Below are 20,508 nucleotides of genomic sequence, written 5' to 3'. Positions count from 1 at the left end.
CTCAACACTGCAGTAAAAAGAGCAAGGGGTGGAACGCCGTGTGGATATGCAATCTTTTCTCTACTAGGCCGAAAGTCTGAAGACTTAGGGCAGACTTCAAACCCCAACTCATCATGTAATTTTGGGGGCCATGCCCACTGCAAGTGGTCGCTCCAGGGCCCGGGCCACAGCAGTGACAATGCCAGATCCTTAACCCTGCTGCCCCACAGAGGAACTCCCACATGCTCAAGCTTTAATATACTGTTTGTCAGGCAGATGAGGCTGTCCATGGTACCACATTTAGGCATTTGAATTCTCAGGCATGGGTCTAGCAGTGCAAGAATCCTATAACATTGAAAATTCAATATAATGGAAAATCATATGGTCAAAAAAGACACTAAGGAACTGACTGCAAAAAGTTATTTATTAACAACCCAAATGTCCATTAACTGATGAAAAGATAAACGAGATGTTACCTTTCCATATGACCGAACATTATCCAGCCACAAAGCTAGGACATGCATGAACCTTGAAGATGCCATGCCGAGTGAGAGAAAACAGTGGCGAATGATCACACATTGCTGATTCCATTGATAGGAGCTGTCCTCACAAGTCAAACCCAGAGAGCAGAATGACTGCTGCTAGGAGGAGGGGGAGGGGCGAGGGAGATGAGGGCTACTGGGAGCGTGCAGCACCTTTTTGGGGTGATAAAAATGTTCTAAAACCAGACAGTGGGAATGGCTGTACAACTTTGTGAACTTACTACAAACCAATGAATTGTACACTTTAGAAGGGTGATTTTTTTTTTTTTTTTTGACTACATGAAGTCCATGCAGAAGTACCCAAGCCAGAGATTGAACCCTTGACACAGCAGCAACCAGAGCCACAGCAGTGGCAATGCCAGATCCTTAACCCACAGAGCCACCAGGGAATTCCAGAAGGGCAAATTTTATGTTATACAAATTATATCTCAATAAGGCTGCTACTAAAGAAGTCACTTATCTGACAACTGGGAAAATCTGAATTCTGACCTGATACAAAGGTCCTGTTCTTTTTTTTTTTTTTTTTTTTTTTTTTTTCCTTTTTAGGGTCACACCCATGGCATATGGAGGTTCCCAGGCTAGGGATTGAATCGTAGCTACAGCAGCTGGCATACACCACAGCCAGAGCAACGCCAGAACCTTAACCCACTGAGCGAGGACAGAGATCGAACCTGCAACCTCATGGTTCCTAGTTGGATTTGTTTCTGCTATGCCACGACGGGGACTCCAAAAGTTCATGAGACAACTCTTTGTTCTGTTTTTGTTTTTTAGGGCTGCAGCTGCGGCATGTGAAGGTTCCCAGGATAGGGGTCAAGTCAGAGTTGTAGCTGCCAGCCTATGCTACAGCCACCGCAACATCAGATCTGAACCAAATCTTCGACCTATACCACAGCTCACGGCAACGCTGGATCCTTAACCCACGGAACGAGGTCAGGGATGGAACTTGCAACCTCATGATTCTAGTTGGATTCGTTTCCACTGCGCCACGGTGAGAACTCCTCCTGTTCATTTTTAAGTCCGAGGATGGTATCACAGGTTTTTTAAAAAAGAATCCTTACATCTCAGAAATACATATTTACATATTTATAGATAAAATGATACGTTGTCTGGGATTAGCTTAAAATTATCCTAATGGGGTGAGGGGAAGTCTCAGGGGGCAAGGGGGTATGAAGATAAAGAAAACAAAATTGACTAGATGTTGAGAAATAATAAAGCTAGGCTAAAAAGAGATAGTTTTCTTTCTCTTTTTATATACATTTGAACATTTCCATAATACAAAGTTTAAAAATGATCTTTCTTAGTCTCTGAAAAACTGAATATACCTTCTAAACCTTTTCTATAAATCACTAATGAACACCTATCTAAACTGGGGAAGGCAATCAGAGAGGAAAATGGAAGAACTGCAGCATGTTCTGTCTAAAAGAAAGGAGAACTTATTTTCTGTAATTAACCAATACATAAGGAAAAAGATAAGGAAAAGCACAGCAAGCAAGGAAGAGGAAACAATTGCTCATTTTGGTTAACCAGGATAAAGAACTAAGTTAAATATTCATTAATTTCATTCACTGCAAAGAGCTTTCTGAAAATTTTCATTTGTTAGCTTCACCTACCTAATTAAAATTTGTGATGGGACTATAATACAATATTTCACACAATTACATGCTGAATATGATTTATTGTATTTGGGGCACTTTGCAAATCAAATTATACTTTGAAAAAGGAACTCTCATTTCAGGTCATACAGTTACTCATTTCTTAAATATCTGGCTTGATTTGAATAATGCTAATTTAAATAATGTTGCTAAGAGGCTTGCGCAGCAAAGCAACACGATGGCAGAAATAATCTATGCTCAGCCAGGGCCTTGGGATCCAATCCCGGCTTTCCCCTAACTCGCTGTATAACCCGGGGCAAACGGTTCAGTTTCCCAGGCTGCTTTTGCATGTGTGAAATGGACACGAGAATACTCACCTCAAAGGGTTGTGGAGAAATGAAATAAGCTAATATATCCAAAATATCTTTGCAAAGGCCCGCACCTACCCAATTCAAAAGTGATAGTTACAAATATTATTCAGAATATCGGGGTAACTGGGAATGTGACCGAGGCCCTCAAAGATGACCTGCAGCCGCTTTCAACCGCAGCCGCAGGCACCAGCTGCCAAGATGGAGTTTTCATATCTTGGGGCATCAGGACTGCCTGGTTTGTGAGCATCTCCAGCAGAAGGTTTTGGTTTATATGTATCCATTCTCTGATCTGTTAATGGGTGGGGCTCTGAGTAGAAATAACAGAAAAGTCTGCAAGAGGTGTCCCGAAGTTTTTCGGAAGGAAAGCTTCTGGATTACACTCTGAACCACAGAGAACAGACTGGCGGTTGCCAAGAGGGAGGGGGGGAGGGAGTGGGAGGGATGGGAGTCGGGTGAGTAGATGCAAACCACAGAGCACTATGGCCAATCACTTGTGATGGAACGCGGCAGAAGAACATGATAAAAGATGCTGTAATAGAACATGACAGAAGATAGAATGTATACATATGTATGACTGGGTCACTTTGCTGTAGAGCAGAAATTGGCACAGTGTTGTAAATTGACTCTAATGAGCCATTAAGAAATTAAAAAAATTACGGTCTCCCTCCCATGCAAAACTTTAAATGAGAAACAGGGACTCTTGCTGGTTAAAGTATAACAAACCAGACAATCCCCACGTACGGGGGACAATGACTCTATTTTAACCTACATTTTACATTAAAATCCTACAGCGCTGCCCTAGCACTCAGATGGAAATTAGCCGTGCACATCTACAATGAATCTATTATGAATTTAACTCCAAACCATGCTTCCCTGTCTTCCTGAGAACACACGAGGGCACCTTCCAGCCTCTGGACCTTTGCTCGGAGCCCTGCAGTGGATCTCAGTGCCGTACGGATGGTGGAGACCAGCTTAGGTGGTAGGAAAGGAGCCATTTTTAAAACATAAAGATCTTTGCTTATTAAGGAATGTACATCAAAGGACATGAAACCAAGCAAAAGTATCAAAAAGCAAAAAAGGCATCCTCCTATCACTTAGAAAAAAAAAAAAAGAGAGATAACTCTTGGTATAGGTCTCTCCATTCGTCCTTGCGTACATGGCGTCTATCTTTACCTTTATTTTTATTTTTATTTTGCTATTTCTTGGACCGCTCCCATAGCATATGGAGATTCCCAGGCTAGGGGTCTAATCGGAGCTGTAGCCACCGGCCTACGCCAGAGCCACAGCAACGCGGGATCCGAGCCGCATCCGCAACCCACACCTCAGCTCATGGCAACGCCAGATCGTTAACCCACTGAGCAAGGGCAGGGACCGAACCCGCAACCTCATGGTTCCTAGTCGGATTCGTTAACCACTGCGCCACGACGGGAACTCCGATGGCGTCTATTTAGTTGAAATTATGCAGCATTTCCAGTGTTACATCCTGCTTCTGTGATGTAATGCAGAAGCATCTTCCCTGTTGTCACCAAGAGCCCAGACATTTTTAAAGATCACACAGCACTCAGGCATTCAAGGTGCTGCATTTTCCAGCCATGTCCCTATTGCTTGCTGTTTTTATTTTATTTTATTTTTATTTTTATTTTTTGTCTTTTTTGCCATTTCTTGGGCCATTCTCACGGCACACGGAGGTTCCCAGGCTAGGGACTGAATCAGAGCTGTAGCCACTGGCCTATGCCAGAGCCACAGCAATGCGGGATCTGAGCCGCTTCTGCAACCTACCCCACAGCTCACGGCAATGCCAGATCCTTAACCCACTAAGTGAGGCCAGGGATCGAACCCACAACCCCATGATTCCTAGTCGGATTCGTCAACCACTGAGCCATGATGGGAACTCCATTGCTTGCTCTTTTTAATGTTTCCTATGCAACTTTTCTCCAATATGCATAATTCTACAATCAACCCCTTTCTGCATCAAGCATTTTTCTGTATTTACACTCACAACAGCACTTCATAAGGGGGTCTGTTCACCGCATTCTGTGCCCCACGCTAACCACGACGCTGAAAAAAACTTTAATGTTAGCAAGAATTTCAAGAATATAAGCTTCCATAAATTATTTGATTCTCTTTCTTCCACTATATCGTAGCCCACACACAGCATAATTAAAACATTCCAAATCTCCCTATCTGAAAGTAAATTCCCCAGAAACACAGCAAACTTTGCAGGCTGCGGCTTTCTGCGTGGAGATGCATTACACAGCAACAAGTTCTTTGTTTATTTGTTTGTTTTCTTTTTACAGTCACCCTCGAAACATACAGAGGTTCCCAGGCTAGGGGTCCAATCAGAGCTACAGCGGCTGGCCTACATCACAGCCACAGCAACGTGGGATTGGAGCCACGTCTGTGACCTACACCACAGCTCACGGTATCACCAGATCCTTAACAACCACTGAGCGAGGCCAGGGATCGAACCTGAATCCTCATGGATCCTAGTGGGATTCGCTAACCACGGAGCCACAGCGGGAACTCCCTGAATTTTTTCCTCTATCTTGGTGTGACGCTGGCTATCATGCTTTGATTTATTTTCTCTTTTGAAAAGAATGTTACAAAGAAACAGCAACTCTAACTATGAAAAACACTAGAATAAGTTTCAGAAAAAAAGCACACTTTATTCTTAATCAAGAAAATAAAACTCCTGGGCAGGCCCTTGTATCATGTTCCCCTCATTGTCTAAAAATAGAAGTTTTAGGAGTCTCAAGTTTTATATAAAGCAACGACTTCAAATGGACCCATTAGGATACAGTCGTCATCAGATTTATTTTTGGAAAGCTGAGTAGGTCAAGAATACCTAGACCAACCTAGCTTCTATTTAAAACAGACTCATCTGGAGTTCCCTCGTAGCACAGCAGGTTAAGGATCTGGTGGTGTCACTGCTGCGGCTTGGGTAACTGCTGTGGCTTGATCCCTAACTAGGAACTTCCACGTGCTGTGGGTGTGGCTGAAACATTAAGAAAAATAAAAAAAAAAAAAAAGGTTATTCAAAAACGAAGACATCCACCTGGCACATACATGTCCCTGGAGCTGGGACATGTATGATGATGATTTTACCCTGAAGGTCAAAGAAATAGATTTCTTTTCACAGATGCATGAGAATGGATCTAAGTACTAAAGGAAAAAAACCAACACACACACCATCAGAGGGTACCCTCTGCTGACTCCCAGAAAAAGATGGTAACGGCAAAAGAGTTGGTTAAATCCAAACAAAATAAGAAAGTTAATTTTAAAGGGACATTTGCATGCGGCAGACTCAAAATGTTTTAACCCAAGGAATTTTACAGCCAAGATGAATTCCGTTTTCTAGGCTAATCCGTAAGGAAAAGCAATTCTGGCACAACTGGGCGAGGTGTATTAGTGGAAAGCAGACGGCAGGAGGTTAATCAGCAGGAGGGGAGTTTTTACGAGATGTTTGAGCTCCAAAAGCATAAGAAGAGGGTCACTGCCAAGTTACTTAAAGCACAAATGCTGCTTTTTGTTTTGTTTCCAGGCACCATGGGGAAATAAGACGGTGATTTAAATGTGCCAGAAATCTACTATTTATAGGTATAGAATTCTGCCATAGGTTATGTTCTCCCGGGCAGAAGAGAAAGGGATTTTTTTTTTAAAGGAGGCTTTGCCTCTGATGGGTTTACTCGTTAGAAGGGGACAGGGGCGGTTTAGTGATAAGCTTCAGGGTTCTGAGCAGATCAGAGAAGGGCCTGCCCATTCTGTGTCCCAGACTTGGCTCAGAACTTCATGTATGACCCAGTAAGGGTCTGCTCTGCTGAACTGGATGATGGTTTAAACTGGGGATGGAGAAAGATGAGAGATTAGAACCAAAAGATTCTAGGTGGAACAGCCTCCGAGAGGGGCCCAAAGATTCATGTTGGTTTTGTTTTGTTTTGTTTTGTTCTGATGGCTGTACCCATGGTATATCGAAGTTCCCGGGCCAGGGCTTGAATCCAAGCCTTTAACCCATTGTTCCAGGCAGAGGATCAAACCCACACCTCTGCAGAATTGAGCCGCTGTAGTCGGATCCTTAACTTACTGCACCACGGTGGGAATTCCTGGATTTTGCTTTTGTTTCCAAGCTCTCCCGTCCCAGAGAGTCCTGATAAACAACTTCTCCAGTTCACTGTGGATGCTCCTTCCCTGACGCAACACGCACTTACGGATCACCTACGACCCTGCACCCCGGCTACGCAATTCACCAACATCCAGCCAAAACACACCAACACCCTTCTGGTCATGATCTCGACACTCCTAGGACTGCTCCCCTGTTCTTCTAAGTTTGGGTTCTCTGTCCATATTAAGGGTGCATGGGAGTTCCCATTGTGGTGCAGTGGAAATGAATCTGACTAGTATCCCTGAGGATGTGGGTTCGATCCCTGGCCTTGCTCAGTAGGCCAGGGATCTGGTATTGCCGTGAGCTGTGGTGAAGGTCACAGATGTAGCTTGGATCCCATGTTGCTGTGCCTGTGGTGCAGGCCAGCAGCTGTTGCTCTGATTCGACCCCTAGCCTAGGAACTTCCATATGCTGTGGCTGCGGCCCTAAAAAGCAAAAAAGCAAAAAAAAAAAAAAAAAAAAAAAATTTAGGAGTGCAAATGTCTACAAACAACAAATGCTAGAGAGGGTGTGGAGAAAAGGGAACCCTCCTACACTGTTGGTGGGAATGTACATAGGTACAACCACCATGGAGAACAGTATGGAGGTTCCTTAAAAACCTAAACATAGAGTTACCATATGATCCAGTAATTCCACTCCTGGGCATCTATCCAGCAAAAACTCTAATGCAAAAATATGCACGCGCCTCAATGTTCACTGCAGCACTATTTACAGTAGCCAAGACATGCAAACAACCTACATGTTCATCAATGGATGAGCGGATAAAGAAGATATGGTACAGATATACAATGGACTATTATGCAGCCATAAAAAAGAATAAAATAATGCCATTTGCAGCAACATGGATGGACCTTGAGATGATGATACTAAGTGAAGTCAGATAAAGACATATATCATATGATGGCACTTATATGTAGACTCTGAAAAAATGAAACCAATGATTTATTTACAAAACAGAAACAGACACGCAGACCTCGAAGACAAACTTATGGTTATCAAAAGGGAAAGGTGGGGGAGGGATAAATTAGGAGTTTGGGATTAACTCATACATACTACTGTATATAAAGGAGAAAAGCGACAAGGACCTACTGCGCAGCACAGGGGACTCTACTCAAAGTTCTGTAATAACCTATATGGGAAAAGAATCTGGAAAAGAATGGGTGTGTGTATACGTATAACCGAATCATTCTGCTGTACACCATACTCCAATATCAAATAAAACTCTGTCTTGGTCTTTTTAGGGCTGCACCTGTGGCATATGGAGGTTCCCAGGCTAGGCGTCCAATGGGAGCTGTAACTGCTGGCCACAGCCACAGCCACAGCCACGCCAGATCCGGGCTGCATCTGTGACCTACACCACAGCTCACAGCAACACTGGATCCTTAACCCACTGGGCAAGGCCAGGGACGGAACCTGCATCTTTATGGATGCTGGTCTGATTGATTTCCGCTGAGCCACGACAGGAACTCCCAATATAAAATAAAACTTATAAAAAAAAAAAAGCTTGCAACATATCTGCTGGAGCCCGAATCTGCAAGGAGCCCCGTTCCATCGCTGCCCCCGTTCTTCTCGAGCCTACCTTTGGTAGGGCCTTTCCTGTTGAGCACGGCCTGCTGCTCCTCGGTAATGTTCAGCCGCCGAACCACGTCGGCCAAAGCCGACTTGAGCAGCTGGATGTCGTCTTCCTGCATCTGGACCCGCTGCTCCAGGGAGGCGATGCGGTCTGTCACCTCCATGCTACTGGCCGCGGAAGCGCTGTCATCTAGACCAAGGGAACAGGGAACAAGTGAGTCTCAGCGCTCCGCGGACAAGTCAGACTCAGAAACACACACCAGCACGTTGCTGTAACAAAAGAACGCTTAAAACCCGAAGACAACGGCTCGTGGGTGGAAACTGAAGTCTTTTATCGCCCAGGACTGCAGTGCTTCCTTCTGTGACACTCATGTCTTTCTCTGTTTGTCACAAACTGCGGTTTTAATCGCTGTGATACATTTTCTAGATGCAGGCCAAATTTTTTTTTTTTTTTTTTTTTTTGGCTATACCCGCTACAGGCAGAAGTTCCCAGGCCAGGGACTGAACTCACACCACAGCAGCAACCTGAGCCACGCCAGCGACAACGGTGGATCCTTAACCTGCTGAGTCACACGGGAACTCCCCGCCTTATTTTCTTTTCTGTGACATCAGGGAACCTCGGAAACAGAGTGGGTGTTAGACTGTATCTACTGCGACGTCCTGCACGCTGCAGAAATCCATCGCCTGGGCTTCTAGCTTCCGTCTGACGATGCTTACGGGTCAGTCGGATAACCACAAGGTCCTACTAGCCACTAGTCAAGACTTTTAAGGACCGCCTGCTCCGACGAAGCCACAGGTGAGGGCAAATCGGATTGGTCAGCACGGCCTCACAGCTACAGTCACCTCCGTTTCTTACACCGAAGCACTAACGCCCGATTCCTTGGCAAAGACCCTCCGCGATCTTCCCTCTGCCTCTCCAAGCTCGTTTCACAGCCTCCCTCCCTCCACGTCCCCTGCTCAGCACACACTCTCTTTTCTTTCCCACCTTGGGGATCTGGTGTCTGCTGTTGCCTCGGCTGGAAGCATCTCTCCACCAGCCTTTGGCCTGATCAAGTTCTTCTGGTCTCAGCCAGAACGGGAGCTTTGCAGAGAACCTTCCCTAAGGTTGTTTGTTTTGTTTTTTAAAGTTTTTTTTAAGTTTTTTTTATTTTTAATTTTTTTAAATTGTTATTTCTTTGAATCACATCCACCTTAAGTCTTTCTGTCGCAGCATCGCTACGCGCTCTACTCATCTGGCCTGTTTGCGTACTGTCTTTGCCTCCCAACGCACATATGAGCATCACAGAGTCTCCTCTGCTTCCGGGTTTACAGACCCTCCGGGGCAGCACCCCTGCCCCTGCCAGAAAGTAACCATTAAGCCTGGAAATTCTACAAACAACAGCAGAAGGTACTGGAGAGAGGACATGGGTGTATGACCTCTGGTGGGAGTTTATACTCCCTTGGTGGAGGCGGATGGGCAACTCCACGGCTCAATTCCCTTCTTCGCGGCTTTGAGGCCAGGGCGGAGTGGTGCATGCAATGGGGCTGAGGAGACATGGAAAACCCCCAGTCCCGGGTGAATAAATGGTTTCATGGGTTTCTCTGGTGAAGCATGCATGAAATTAGCTGCAGGATATAAAGAGGATGGATTCACATAGTTATCCTTGGGAAGCTCTCTGTGTGATGGAGCAGACACACGTCCATGAATTCCTGAAACAGTGTGATGAGTTATAGAACAGAGGAATATACAAAGTGTTAAATGAACATAGAGAAGAACAAGTAATTGGATTTGGAAAAGCAGGAGAAAGTAGGGGTGGACCTTGAAGGATAAAAACATTTACAAGGTGGAAAAGCAAGAAGAACGGCATTCCAGGCAAAGGAAACAATTTAGCGAAACATGGGAACTCGGAAGCATGAGGAGTATTCAGAGAGTGGTGGCCTTTGAAATTGAAATCTCCCACCTTATAACTTCTACCTGCTGGCTATCATTCTGTCTTGCCCTTAAATTCAAGCTCTGCCAACTTTCTAAGGAACACAGTTGTTTCATATAGAAAAATGGTTTTCAAGGGTGTCAGTGGCACTTCTGAAAGAGAATAATAGGTTTCGAACATCCGATAACCCAGAGCGCTTACTAAGCACCCATACGCATCTAAAATTGTTAAGTTTGGAGTTCCCGTTGTGGCTCAGTGGGTTAAGGACCCAATGATGTCCCTGTGAGGATGCGGTTCAATCCCTGGGCTCACTCATTGTGTTACGGATCTGGCATTGCCACAAGCTGCAGCATGGGTCACAGATGGGGCTCGGATCTGGCATTACTGTGGCTGTGGCACAGGCTGGCAGCTGCAGTTCCAATTTGACCTCTGGCCTGGGAACTTCCATACGCTGCATGTGCAGCTGTAAAAAGAAGTAAAATTGTTCTTTTTTTTCCCCTTTGGCTACATCTTCGGCATTTGGAAGTTCCTGAGCCACGGATCAAACCTGCTCCACAACAGTGACAATGTCGAGTCCTTAACCCACTGACTCACCAGGGAACTCCTAAAACTGTTACATTCTTATGAAGAGATATCACATATATAAAATGAAGAGACATTAACTCTTTAAAAAATACATCAGAGTCCCATCTCTTTAAAAAAAAAAAAAAAAGAAAAAAGGAAGGCATTCTTGTCATGGCTCAGCAGAATCGAATCTGACTGGGTAGAATCTATGAGGACACAGGTTCGATCCCAGGCCTCACTCAGTGGGTTACGGATCCAGTGCTGCCATGAGCTGCAGTGTAGGTCGCAGAAGGGGCTCGGATCTGGCGTTGCTGTGGCTGTGTCATAGGTCCAATTGGACCCCTAGCCTGGGAACCTCCATATGCTGCAGATGTGGCCCTAAAAAGACAAAAAAAGAAAAAAGAAAAAATTCAAACTGTGAGGTAAGAACTTGCAAATATCCTTTCCTTACCCTCCTCCCCTTCCTAGAACTGGACACCCCATTCTTCACCCCTAATGTCGGAGTCAGACTGCTTCCTTTAGGAACCCTAGAGGGTGTGTTCTTTTGTTCTGTCTCTCCCTGTTAAGACATTGAAAGAACTTAAAAAACCCAACAGCGAGAAAAGAAATAACCCGATTTTAAAAATACGAAAAGAAAAAATTAGGCAAAAGACTAGAAGCGACATGTCACCAAAGAGGATATACAGACGACCAACCAGGCACGTGAAAAGGCCATGACGGAATCCCGCAACACGGGCGGAACCGGAGACTCTCACACTATGTGAAGTTTGTCAGAAAGAGAAAGACAAATACCACATGATATACTTATATCTGGAATCCAATACCTGGCGCGAATGAACCTACCCACAGAAAAAAAACCTCATGGACTTTGGAGAACGGACTCGTGGTTGCCCAGGGGAGGGGGAGGGACTGGGAGTTTGGGGTTAGTAGACGTAAACTCTTGCATCTGGAGCGGATGAGCAGTGAGCTCCTGCGGTACAGCACAGTCACTTGTGATGGAGCAGGATGGAGGATCATGTGTGAGAATGTGCTGGGTCGCTTTGCTGGACAGCAGACACCGACAGAACAGTGCAAATCAACTCCAATAAAAAAATTAAAAAAAACCCCACAGTGAGATACTGCTCTCTACCTATGAGAAGTGTATGATACAAAATACTGACAAAACCAAATGCAGGGAGAATCTGGAGCAAATGAAACTCCTACGCTGCTGGTGGACACAGAAAATGGTACAGTCACTCCGGAAAACAGTGAAGCAGTTTCTTGTAAAGACAGCCATATGGTTACCAGGTGATGTAGCAATCCCTAAGCACCGACTCCAAGAAATGCACACTCACAGCCGTACAAAAGCTGTACACCCTTGAAAGTGGCTGGATTCCTACTTGGTAAGATATGGAAGCAACTCAAATGTGGATAAACCGGTGAATGAACGGTGGTGCCGCCGTACAGTGGGTTACAACCCGGTAATAAGAGAGGACAGCCTGCTGATCGATGCAGCGATTCGGACAGACGTCAAGGGCACTGTGCTGAGTGAAGACGGCCAGTCTCAGGCGGCCACACGCTGCATGATTCCACTTATATGGGCAAAGGCAAAACCGCAGAGAAGAACCGATCAGAGGGTGCGGAGGCTGGGTAGGGGCGTAGTACGGGAGTCCTGGGGGGGTGATGAAACACTCTGTCGGGCTGTGGCAGCAGTTACATGACTCTATACTGCGTTAAAATACACAGTTATCTCGAAAAGGCAGTTTTGCTGAATGTTAACCTAATAACTTGTTGAGAGTTCAAGTGAGAGAAAGTCTTCCTGTTGGCTTTGTCAATTAAAAGCTATTGGTTTTTTGGTTTGTTTCTTTTTTGACCGCCCCAAGGCATACAGAATTCCCAGGCCAGGGAGCAGATCTGTCTCAGTGGTGACCTGCACAGCAGCTGCGGCAACGCAGGATCCTTAACCCCACTGTGCTGGGCTGGGGATTGAACCTGCATCCCAGCACTCCTGAGATGCTGCCCACCCCACTGTGCCACAGTGGGAACGCCAAAGCTATTGCTTTTGCTTGTTGAAGTTGGTTGCTTTTATACTGTGAGATCTCAGCAAAGAAATACTTCAGGGAAATCTCTTGACATCCGAAATTAACGCAACATGGTGAATCAGCTATATTCCATAAAATTTTGAAAAAAGAAAAAAAATAGAGAAATATTTCAATGAAAGCTGAATACTCCTTGGATTTCCTGTTGTGGCACATCGGAAACTACTCCGACTAGTATCCATCAGGATGCGGGTTTGATCCCTGGCCTTGCTCAGTGGATTAAAGCTCTGGCATTGCTAAGAGCTGTGGTGTAGGTTACAGATGTGGGTGGGATCCCAAGTTGCTGTGGCCGTGGTGTAGGCCAGCAGCTGTAACTCTGATTTGACCCCTAGCCTGGGAACCTCCATATGCTGTGGGTGCAGCACTAAAAAGACAAAAAGATTAAAAAAAAATTATGTAATCACTATGTGCCTTGGTTTCCCCACTTGTAAAACAGAGACCCCCCCGTAGTCATCAACACCTCATGGGGTTGTTGTAATATTAAATGAGCTAATACAGAGAGAGCCCTTGGGATGTATTTTCACATTCAGTAAATGTTCCATAAATATAAGACATAAGTAAGCTATTATTATTATTATTATTGATAAAAATTACCAAAGTAAATTCAACTTTTTTTCTTTGTAGGGCCTTACCTGCAGCATATGGCAGTTCCCAGACTAATGAAAGCTGGTCAAATCAAAGCTGCAGCTGCAGGCCTACACCACAGCCACAGCAACGCCAGATCCGAGCCACATCTGTGATCTACGTGGCAGCTCACGGCAACACCAGATCCTTAACCCGCTGAGCAAGGCCAGGGATGGAGCCTGCATCCTCACATTATGTCAGGTTTTAATCCACCGAGCCACAAGGGGAACGCCAGTAAATTCAACTTTAACTTTCCCTTCCAAATTTCGACGTGCTGTCTGAACACTATTATGCAAAACAGCGCTGGGAAATTCACTAGAAATTAGCATTTTATTAGTAACAGAGTTTCTAAGTCATGAAGTGATCTGGCACATCGAGTCATTCACTCCTTTGATCTCTGGGGCCATCTGAGCAGACGGTGGCTTCGAGGAGGGCGAACACACGCATCAAAGGGACCCGAGCCACTGACTGGCGGCCGGCGACGTCCTGGAGGGGAAGAGTCAGCTTCTATCGTCAACCCTGCATTTTCACGTCCATATCATATAAGCTACCCAGCCAGACCAGGCAGGCCTGCTCCACGTTACACAAATTGATGATGCAAAATAGCCTCTCTGTGGCCTCCGTTGGCACCACAGATGGTTTTCATAAAACGGCATAAATCAGACTCTATTTTAATTATATGGCCATGTTCACATAGGAAAAAGTCAAATTTTCTTTTTAAAAACTGGGGAGGGCTGTGCCCACAGCCTACGAAAACTCCCAGGCCACGGATCCAACCTGCACCACAGAAGCACCCAAGCCATAGCAGGGACAACACCGGACCCTCAACCTACTGAGCCACCAGGGAACCCCAAATCCCTCCAAACCCCAAAGCCAAAAGCCCAACCACCTCAACATCTGCCTTCAAATACAAGTGAGTAAACACTGAAATGTCTGATCTGTTTCAAAGAATGTCCATGTGTGAGATTCGCTAAAGTTTTCCCCAGGGCACAATCTTCGTGCTTATCAAACGCTGCCAGAACCCCAGCTTTAACCTGCGGTGGATGGACTGCTTTACTTCGGCTCCTGCAGGTAATTACTCTCGAGAGCAGACCGGAGGCTTCCTGGCAGCTGTGGGAGCCCGTCTGAAGTTCTTAACCTTCTTGTGCACAGAAACGGCTGGGGTTGTTCAAATGACTTCACATGCCAATTCGGCTGGGGCACAACTCATTAGCATAATGAAAAACAAAACCCCAAGCTTGGTCGAAGCAACCCAGACGGTATCAAGCCTCTGAACAGTGCCCGGGAGTCCACAGCCCAGGATGGGATTCATCTGAACTCCATCAAAGAAAACCTCGTTAGGTTGGGAATCCAGCCCAAACAAAACCTTCACAAGTTATGTATTTCAAGTAATGTTCGTTCCAGTGCCGCTGAAATTTATCTATGGAGGTCATTAAAACAGTGTTAACAAGAAAGCCACTTTATCCTATTTTCCAAAATCTTCATATTCTTGCAAGCAACCCTGTACTTTGCGGTGTCAGGGGAGGTTTGAAAAAGATGCTATTCTCTACATTTTTATCTCCTGCGATGTTGAAACCTCTGTGGGAACGAGACCTCTTGGCGAGGGCTGGGGCATGGCGAGCGATGTACACACGGCGAGGAGGTGTCCCTTTACCTCAGGGTCAGGTGACCATCTCTCGGATGGTGATCCCACCACGGCAAAGGGGGCAGAGGGGATTTAATCAGAAGCAGATCCAGACCCACAGCCGTGGACCGTCATACAGACGTCTCAGCTGGCCAACCACCCTGCATCCTCGGCCAGCAGCAGACCTGCCTGCGGCTACAATGTCCCGCCTCGTGGCATTTTGTCAAGGTCCCAAACAAAACCAGCTCAGAAAGGCTAACGATCCGTGTGACCTGCCCTGGACTGTCCGGGTCCTGGGGCTTTAGAGGGTACACTGACCTGGGATTCAAACGGGCAGGGCTCAGCCCCTGGGTCTGCTCCTTGTGGGCTGTGTAAGCTTGGCGAACGGCTTACCCTCTCCAAGAATGACACCGCAGGCTGTCTTCTGAGGTGCTTGTGGGGCCACGGTCATGAAAACAAAACATGAAATATGACGACGGAGAGTGGGCGCTCCACGTAACAGGGAGTGGGGCACTTCCACAGTTGACGGCTGTCAGCACTGCTTGCGACAGCAGAGCGCAAACACTGGCCGTCGGTGACATCGACAGTAACAATAGTTACGGGGCCAAGTCTGCGGGGATGTGCAGGCCTCGCTCCACGACGGGGCCCAGACTAGAGTGAAAGGTACCATTTCTGCCTCCGGAGCGCCTCCAGTCAAGGTGAGGACATGGGACATCATTAAGCTTAAGATGAAGAAGAGCTGCTGTGTCGCACCGGGAACTACGTCTAGTCCCTTATGATGGAGCAGGATAATGCGAGAAAAAAGAGCGTCTACATGTATGTGTGACTGGGTCACCGTGCTGTCCAGGAGAAAATTGACAGAACACCATAAACCAGCTATAATGGAAAAAAAAAGAATCATTATTTTAAAAAAAAAGATGAAGAATTCCTTAAAGCCCTCTCACATGACACACGTGATCTGTGGCCAAAGGATGGACCAGGCATTAGTCCACGGCTCTATCCTGGCTCGCCTCTTGTGAGAACGGAGCCCAGTGCCGGCTTCTTTCTGAGTTTCAAGCGATGTCCTGGGTCCAAGAAGGTGCTGCATCACTCCTTGTCCCACAGGTTAAAAAACAATCTGGCAGCTCTGCCCTTTCTCTCGATCTTCATGTAACTATTTGTGACTAAGGCTTATTAAGTTTAACTACCCTGGAGTTCCCGTTGCAGCTCAGTGGTAATGAACCTGACTAGTTTCCACGAGGATGCGAGTTCGACCCCTGGCCTCACTCAGTGGGTTAAGGACCCAGCATGAGCTGCACTGTAAGCTGCAGCTGTGGCTCAGATCAGGTGTTGCTGTGCTTGTGGCAAAGGCCAGCAGCTGCAGTTCTGATTCAACCCCTAGTCTCAGAACTTCCATATGCTGAGAACGCAGTCCAAAAAAGACCAAAAAAAAAGAGTTTAATTACCCTTAAAAAAATTTTTTTTAGAGTTCCCACCGTGGCACAGGGGGTTAAGAATCCAACTCCAGCAGCTTGGGTCTCTACGGAGGTGCAGGTTCAATCCCAGCCTGGAGCAGTGGGTTAAAAGATCCAGCATTGCTGCAGCTACAGTGTAGGTCACAGCTGTAGCTCAGACTCAGTCCCTGGCCCAGGAACTTCCATATGCTGTGAGTGCGACCATCAACAAAAAAAAATTTTTTTTTGGCCATGCCCTTGGCATGTGGAAGTTCCTAGGCCAGGGACTGAACCCAAGCCACAGTAGTGACAACGCCAGATCCTTAAACTGATGTGCCACCAGGGAACTCCTTAATTACCCTTCTGAGTAAAAAATGACACAAAAAATCTTTAGGTAACTCATCTGTTTTCTTCTATTTAAAAGGCAAGGGGAGTTCCCGTTGTGGCGCAGTGGTTAACGAATCCGACTAGGAACCATGAGGTTGCGGGTTCGGTCCCTGCCCTTGCTCAGTGGGTTAAGGATCCGGCGTTGCCGTGAGCTGTGGTGTAGGTTGCAGACGCGGCTCGGATCCTGCGTTGCTGTGGCTCTGGCGTAGGCCGGTGGCTGCAGCTCCGATTCAACCCCTAGCCTGGGAACCTCCATATGCCGCGGGAGCAGCCCAAGAAATAGCAAAAAGACAAAAAAAATAAAATAAATAAAATAAAAAATAAAGGCAAGGAAAGCACACTTTCCCTCCATTCATCTGATTATCTCATTACCTAGAGACAAACACAGGCTCTTGACTCTAAATCTTCCAGTGATGTGGAGCTCCTACTGTGGCTCAGTAGATCAACAACCTGACACAGTGTCTGTGATGATGTGGGTTCGATCCCTGCCCTTGCTCAGTGGGTTAAGGATCCGGTGTTGCCGTGAGCTGTGGTGTAGGTCACAGACGCAGCTCGGATCCTGCGTTGCTGTGGCTCTGGCGTAGGCCGGTGGCTGCGGCTCCGATTCGACCCCTAGCCTGGGAACCTCCATATGCCACGGGAATGGCCCAAGAAATGGCAAAAAGACAAAAAAACAAACAAAAAAACAAAAACAAAACAACAAGGGTGGCACTCAAATAATAATAGTTACCCTTTACTCCCCACTGTGTGCCAGACCCTGTGTCTTACGGTGCCTTATCTCCAGTTCACACGGCTTCCTCTGATGGGTGTCATCCCATTTCAGAGATGAGGCTGAAGAAGTTGCGCTTCTCACCCACCTCATCTGAAGCCGTGCAGTAGGAAGCAGCCCTCGTGGAAAGGGTAGCTTCACACTGTATCCTGTGGTCCCTCCAAACGACAAGTATTAATTCTGGTGGGACTTGGGTGGTTCGAAGTAAAATATGCATGAAATGTTTTCCATCATTTTATTTTTTCCAAAACATTAGGCAAATTATATTTAGAAATCTTTTTTTTTTCTTTTTATGGCACCACCTTTGGCATATGCAAGCTCCTAAGCTAGGGGTTGAACTGGAGCTGCGGCTGAGGCCCACACCACAGCCACAGCAGCAATGGATCCGAGCGGCATCTGCGGCCTATGCCACAGCTTGTGGCAACACCAGATGCTTAATTCACTGAGTGAGGCCAGGGATCGAACCCACATCCTCAGGGAGACTACACTGGGTTCTTCACCCACTGAGCCACAGTGGACACTCCTAGAAATCTTATTACAAGGTTCCGGTATTTTAGGAACCAGTCATATCAGCAATAAGGACTAACAACCTCTCCCCTCATAACTGTAGACAGACATCTCACATGAAAGCCGGCTTTCCATGCTTTGCCCTGTTTGCAGAGAGGCTGTATTGTGTTGTCACAGTCTGAACCCCTATGGCTTCCATCAGCAGAAGAAATATGGAAACAGGTAACGCAGGGAAGCGACACATCCTCCGTCATTTTAAGGTCTGGATCTCAGCCTACGGTCAGGTTTGCAGCCCTCAACACTACTGCTGGCCGGAGGGCTACAGCACACCTGCCTCTCCTTTGATCATCTGGATCAGCCAGGAATTCTATTCTGAGCCTTGCTCATCCCAGGGCTGGATCTGTCGCTTGAGCTCAGCTCTGAAATTCATCACTTCATAGACAATGACAAGAACTGACCCATCCATCAGTAAACCTGTCCCAACGGACGCCGAGCTAATGTTTGTACACTTGACTGTGAAAGAATTCTACAACTGCCCTTGACTGATCTAGAAATGCTGCCATGGCCTACTGAGTAAAGGAACTTGAGCAGAGCCTCCTGAAGCTGGAAGGAAATGGAACCAGGACCTTTCATGACTCTTAGGTTGTGAAACAGGGGTGCTGGAGGCCAGAAAAAAACACATAAGATCACCCTAAGGAGAGATGTGTGACTCAGTTGAATTAGATGACACAATGTCAAAGCCAACAAATTTTCCGTTCACTTCAATAAAATGGTACCGAGCATCCTCTAGGCTAGATCTGCAATGAATACTACGACCTTCCTAATCTTAGGGCGCTCCATCTAGCCAAGAAATACAGGAACACACATGAGAGCAATTAGGGAGTTCCCGTCGTGGCGCAGTGGTTAACAAAACTGACTAGGAACCATGAGGTTGCGGGTTTGATCCCTGGCCTTGATCCATGGGTTGAGGATCCGGCATTGCCGTGAGTTGTGGTGTAGGTTGCAGACGTGGCTCAGATCCCGTGTTGCTGTGGCTCTGGCGTAGGCTGGTGGCTACAGCTCCCATTAGACCCCTAGCCTGGGAACCTCCACATGCTGCGGGTGCGGCCCTGAAAAGACAAAAAGACAAGACAAAAAAAAAAGGAGAGAGAGAGAGCAATTAAACTGTCCCCACCCCACCCCCATCACAAGCTGAACACAAAGCTGGCGGAAGATGTAACATGAGGACCGGACGAACCTAAAACAAAACACAGGTGAAGGAGGAAGAGGAGGATTTTGGGTGAGCTAGTGGGTTTTGATGAATGAATAATGAATGAAGTGAAAGAGGGAGAATAAGAACAATCGCTTCCAGAGAGAGCAGCCTTGAAATTCTATTTAGGAAATACGTTAATTACCTTATCTTGAAATATGCTCTAATTTCATTGTGTCTAACCATAGTTACCGAGCCGGCAAAGATTCCCACGGAGCCCTGAGATTCCTTGAGATCCTTACAATATTTATTTAAAACTTAACCCTTTAATATAATACCTGAGCATTTATTTTTAATATTACCCATGCAACCCCCCATGTACACACAGACATATATGCATGCATACACACATACACACAGCACACTCAGGTGCATGCACACACACTCCTGCTTTTGCAGATGTGGTTTTGTTTCCTGCTGCTGTCAGAAACGAAAAGACCTGGGCTCTGTAAAGTTGTTAATACCCCCCCCCCATTTAATAGTTTTAAAGCAAACAAGAGAAGCTGCAATTTAGCAGAAGAGAAACACCCAACAATGTGTGAAGGGATTTGCCCTAAGGCTTGGCCTTTGCTCTGATGTGGAGACCCCGGGAACACTGAGGCAGGAATGGCACATCCAGTCTGGGACGGCTGGGATGAGAGGGAGGGGCAGGGGAGAGGGAGGGAGGAAGAGAGGGAAGGGGAGGGAGAAGAAAAAAGACTAAAGCTTTGTAATAACACTCCTAGCAAGTCATGCAGGATCGCTAAATCCTTACCATAAAAGGAGAGATTAAAATTATGAAGGTGGGAAAGAGGAGAGCAGACAGAATCATGAGCATAGTGGCAGAACTTGACAAAGACCTCAAACCGGAGTCTAAATGTTTATTCTACGTGGAGGCGACCACGACAGTCGCTCCTCACATCTGCTGCGTGCTTTCTCCATAAGACGACCTCAGTTCATAAGCTGACTTAGCAGAAAGGATCTGAAAAGGCAGCTTTAATAAATATTGCCAAAATATGCAAACAGCTCACTCAACTCAACAACGACAACGACGAAAAAACTCAATCGAAAAGTGGGCAAAACACTGTAAACCATATAATGAAAAAAAAATCACTATAGTTAAAAAAAAGAGGAAATACTTACAGTAAAAAAAGAAAAGAAAAATGGGC

At 46.1% G+C, this 20,508-nt stretch overlaps 1 protein-coding gene and 1 long non-coding RNA gene across 10 annotated transcripts in view; both read right to left on the bottom strand.

Annotated features, from left to right (window-relative positions):
* Nucleotides 1–20,508, bottom strand: part of EML1 (EMAP like 1) — a 186,245-nt gene that overhangs the window by 75,477 nt on the left and 90,260 nt on the right. For all 9 annotated transcript variants that reach the window (XM_021099696.2, XM_084970155.1, XM_021099697.2 and 6 more), the window contains exon 2: nucleotides 8,223–8,405. In XM_021099696.2, the coding sequence (XP_020955355.1) occupies nucleotides 8,223–8,405 (183 nt within the window). The remainder of the gene's footprint in view (nucleotides 1–8,222; nucleotides 8,406–20,508) is intronic.
* Nucleotides 1,279–6,444, bottom strand: LOC146401918 (uncharacterized). The gene is made up of 2 exons (XR_014811369.1): nucleotides 4,890–6,444; nucleotides 1,279–4,259 (listed from the first exon to the last, which is right to left on the bottom strand). It is a non-coding gene; the product is annotated as an uncharacterized LOC146401918 (long non-coding RNA).

The sequence above is a fragment of the Sus scrofa genome, chromosome 7 (assembly GCF_054392235.1).
Source record: "Sus scrofa isolate SSC_HxYL_T2T_F1_AM1 chromosome 7, Sscrofa_HxYL_maternal_Yorkshire_Landrace_v2.0, whole genome shotgun sequence".
NCBI lineage: Eukaryota > Metazoa > Chordata > Mammalia > Artiodactyla > Suidae > Sus > Sus scrofa.
The sequence above is the reverse complement of the archived record's forward strand: the minus strand, read 5'-3'. Positions and strand labels throughout refer to the sequence as shown.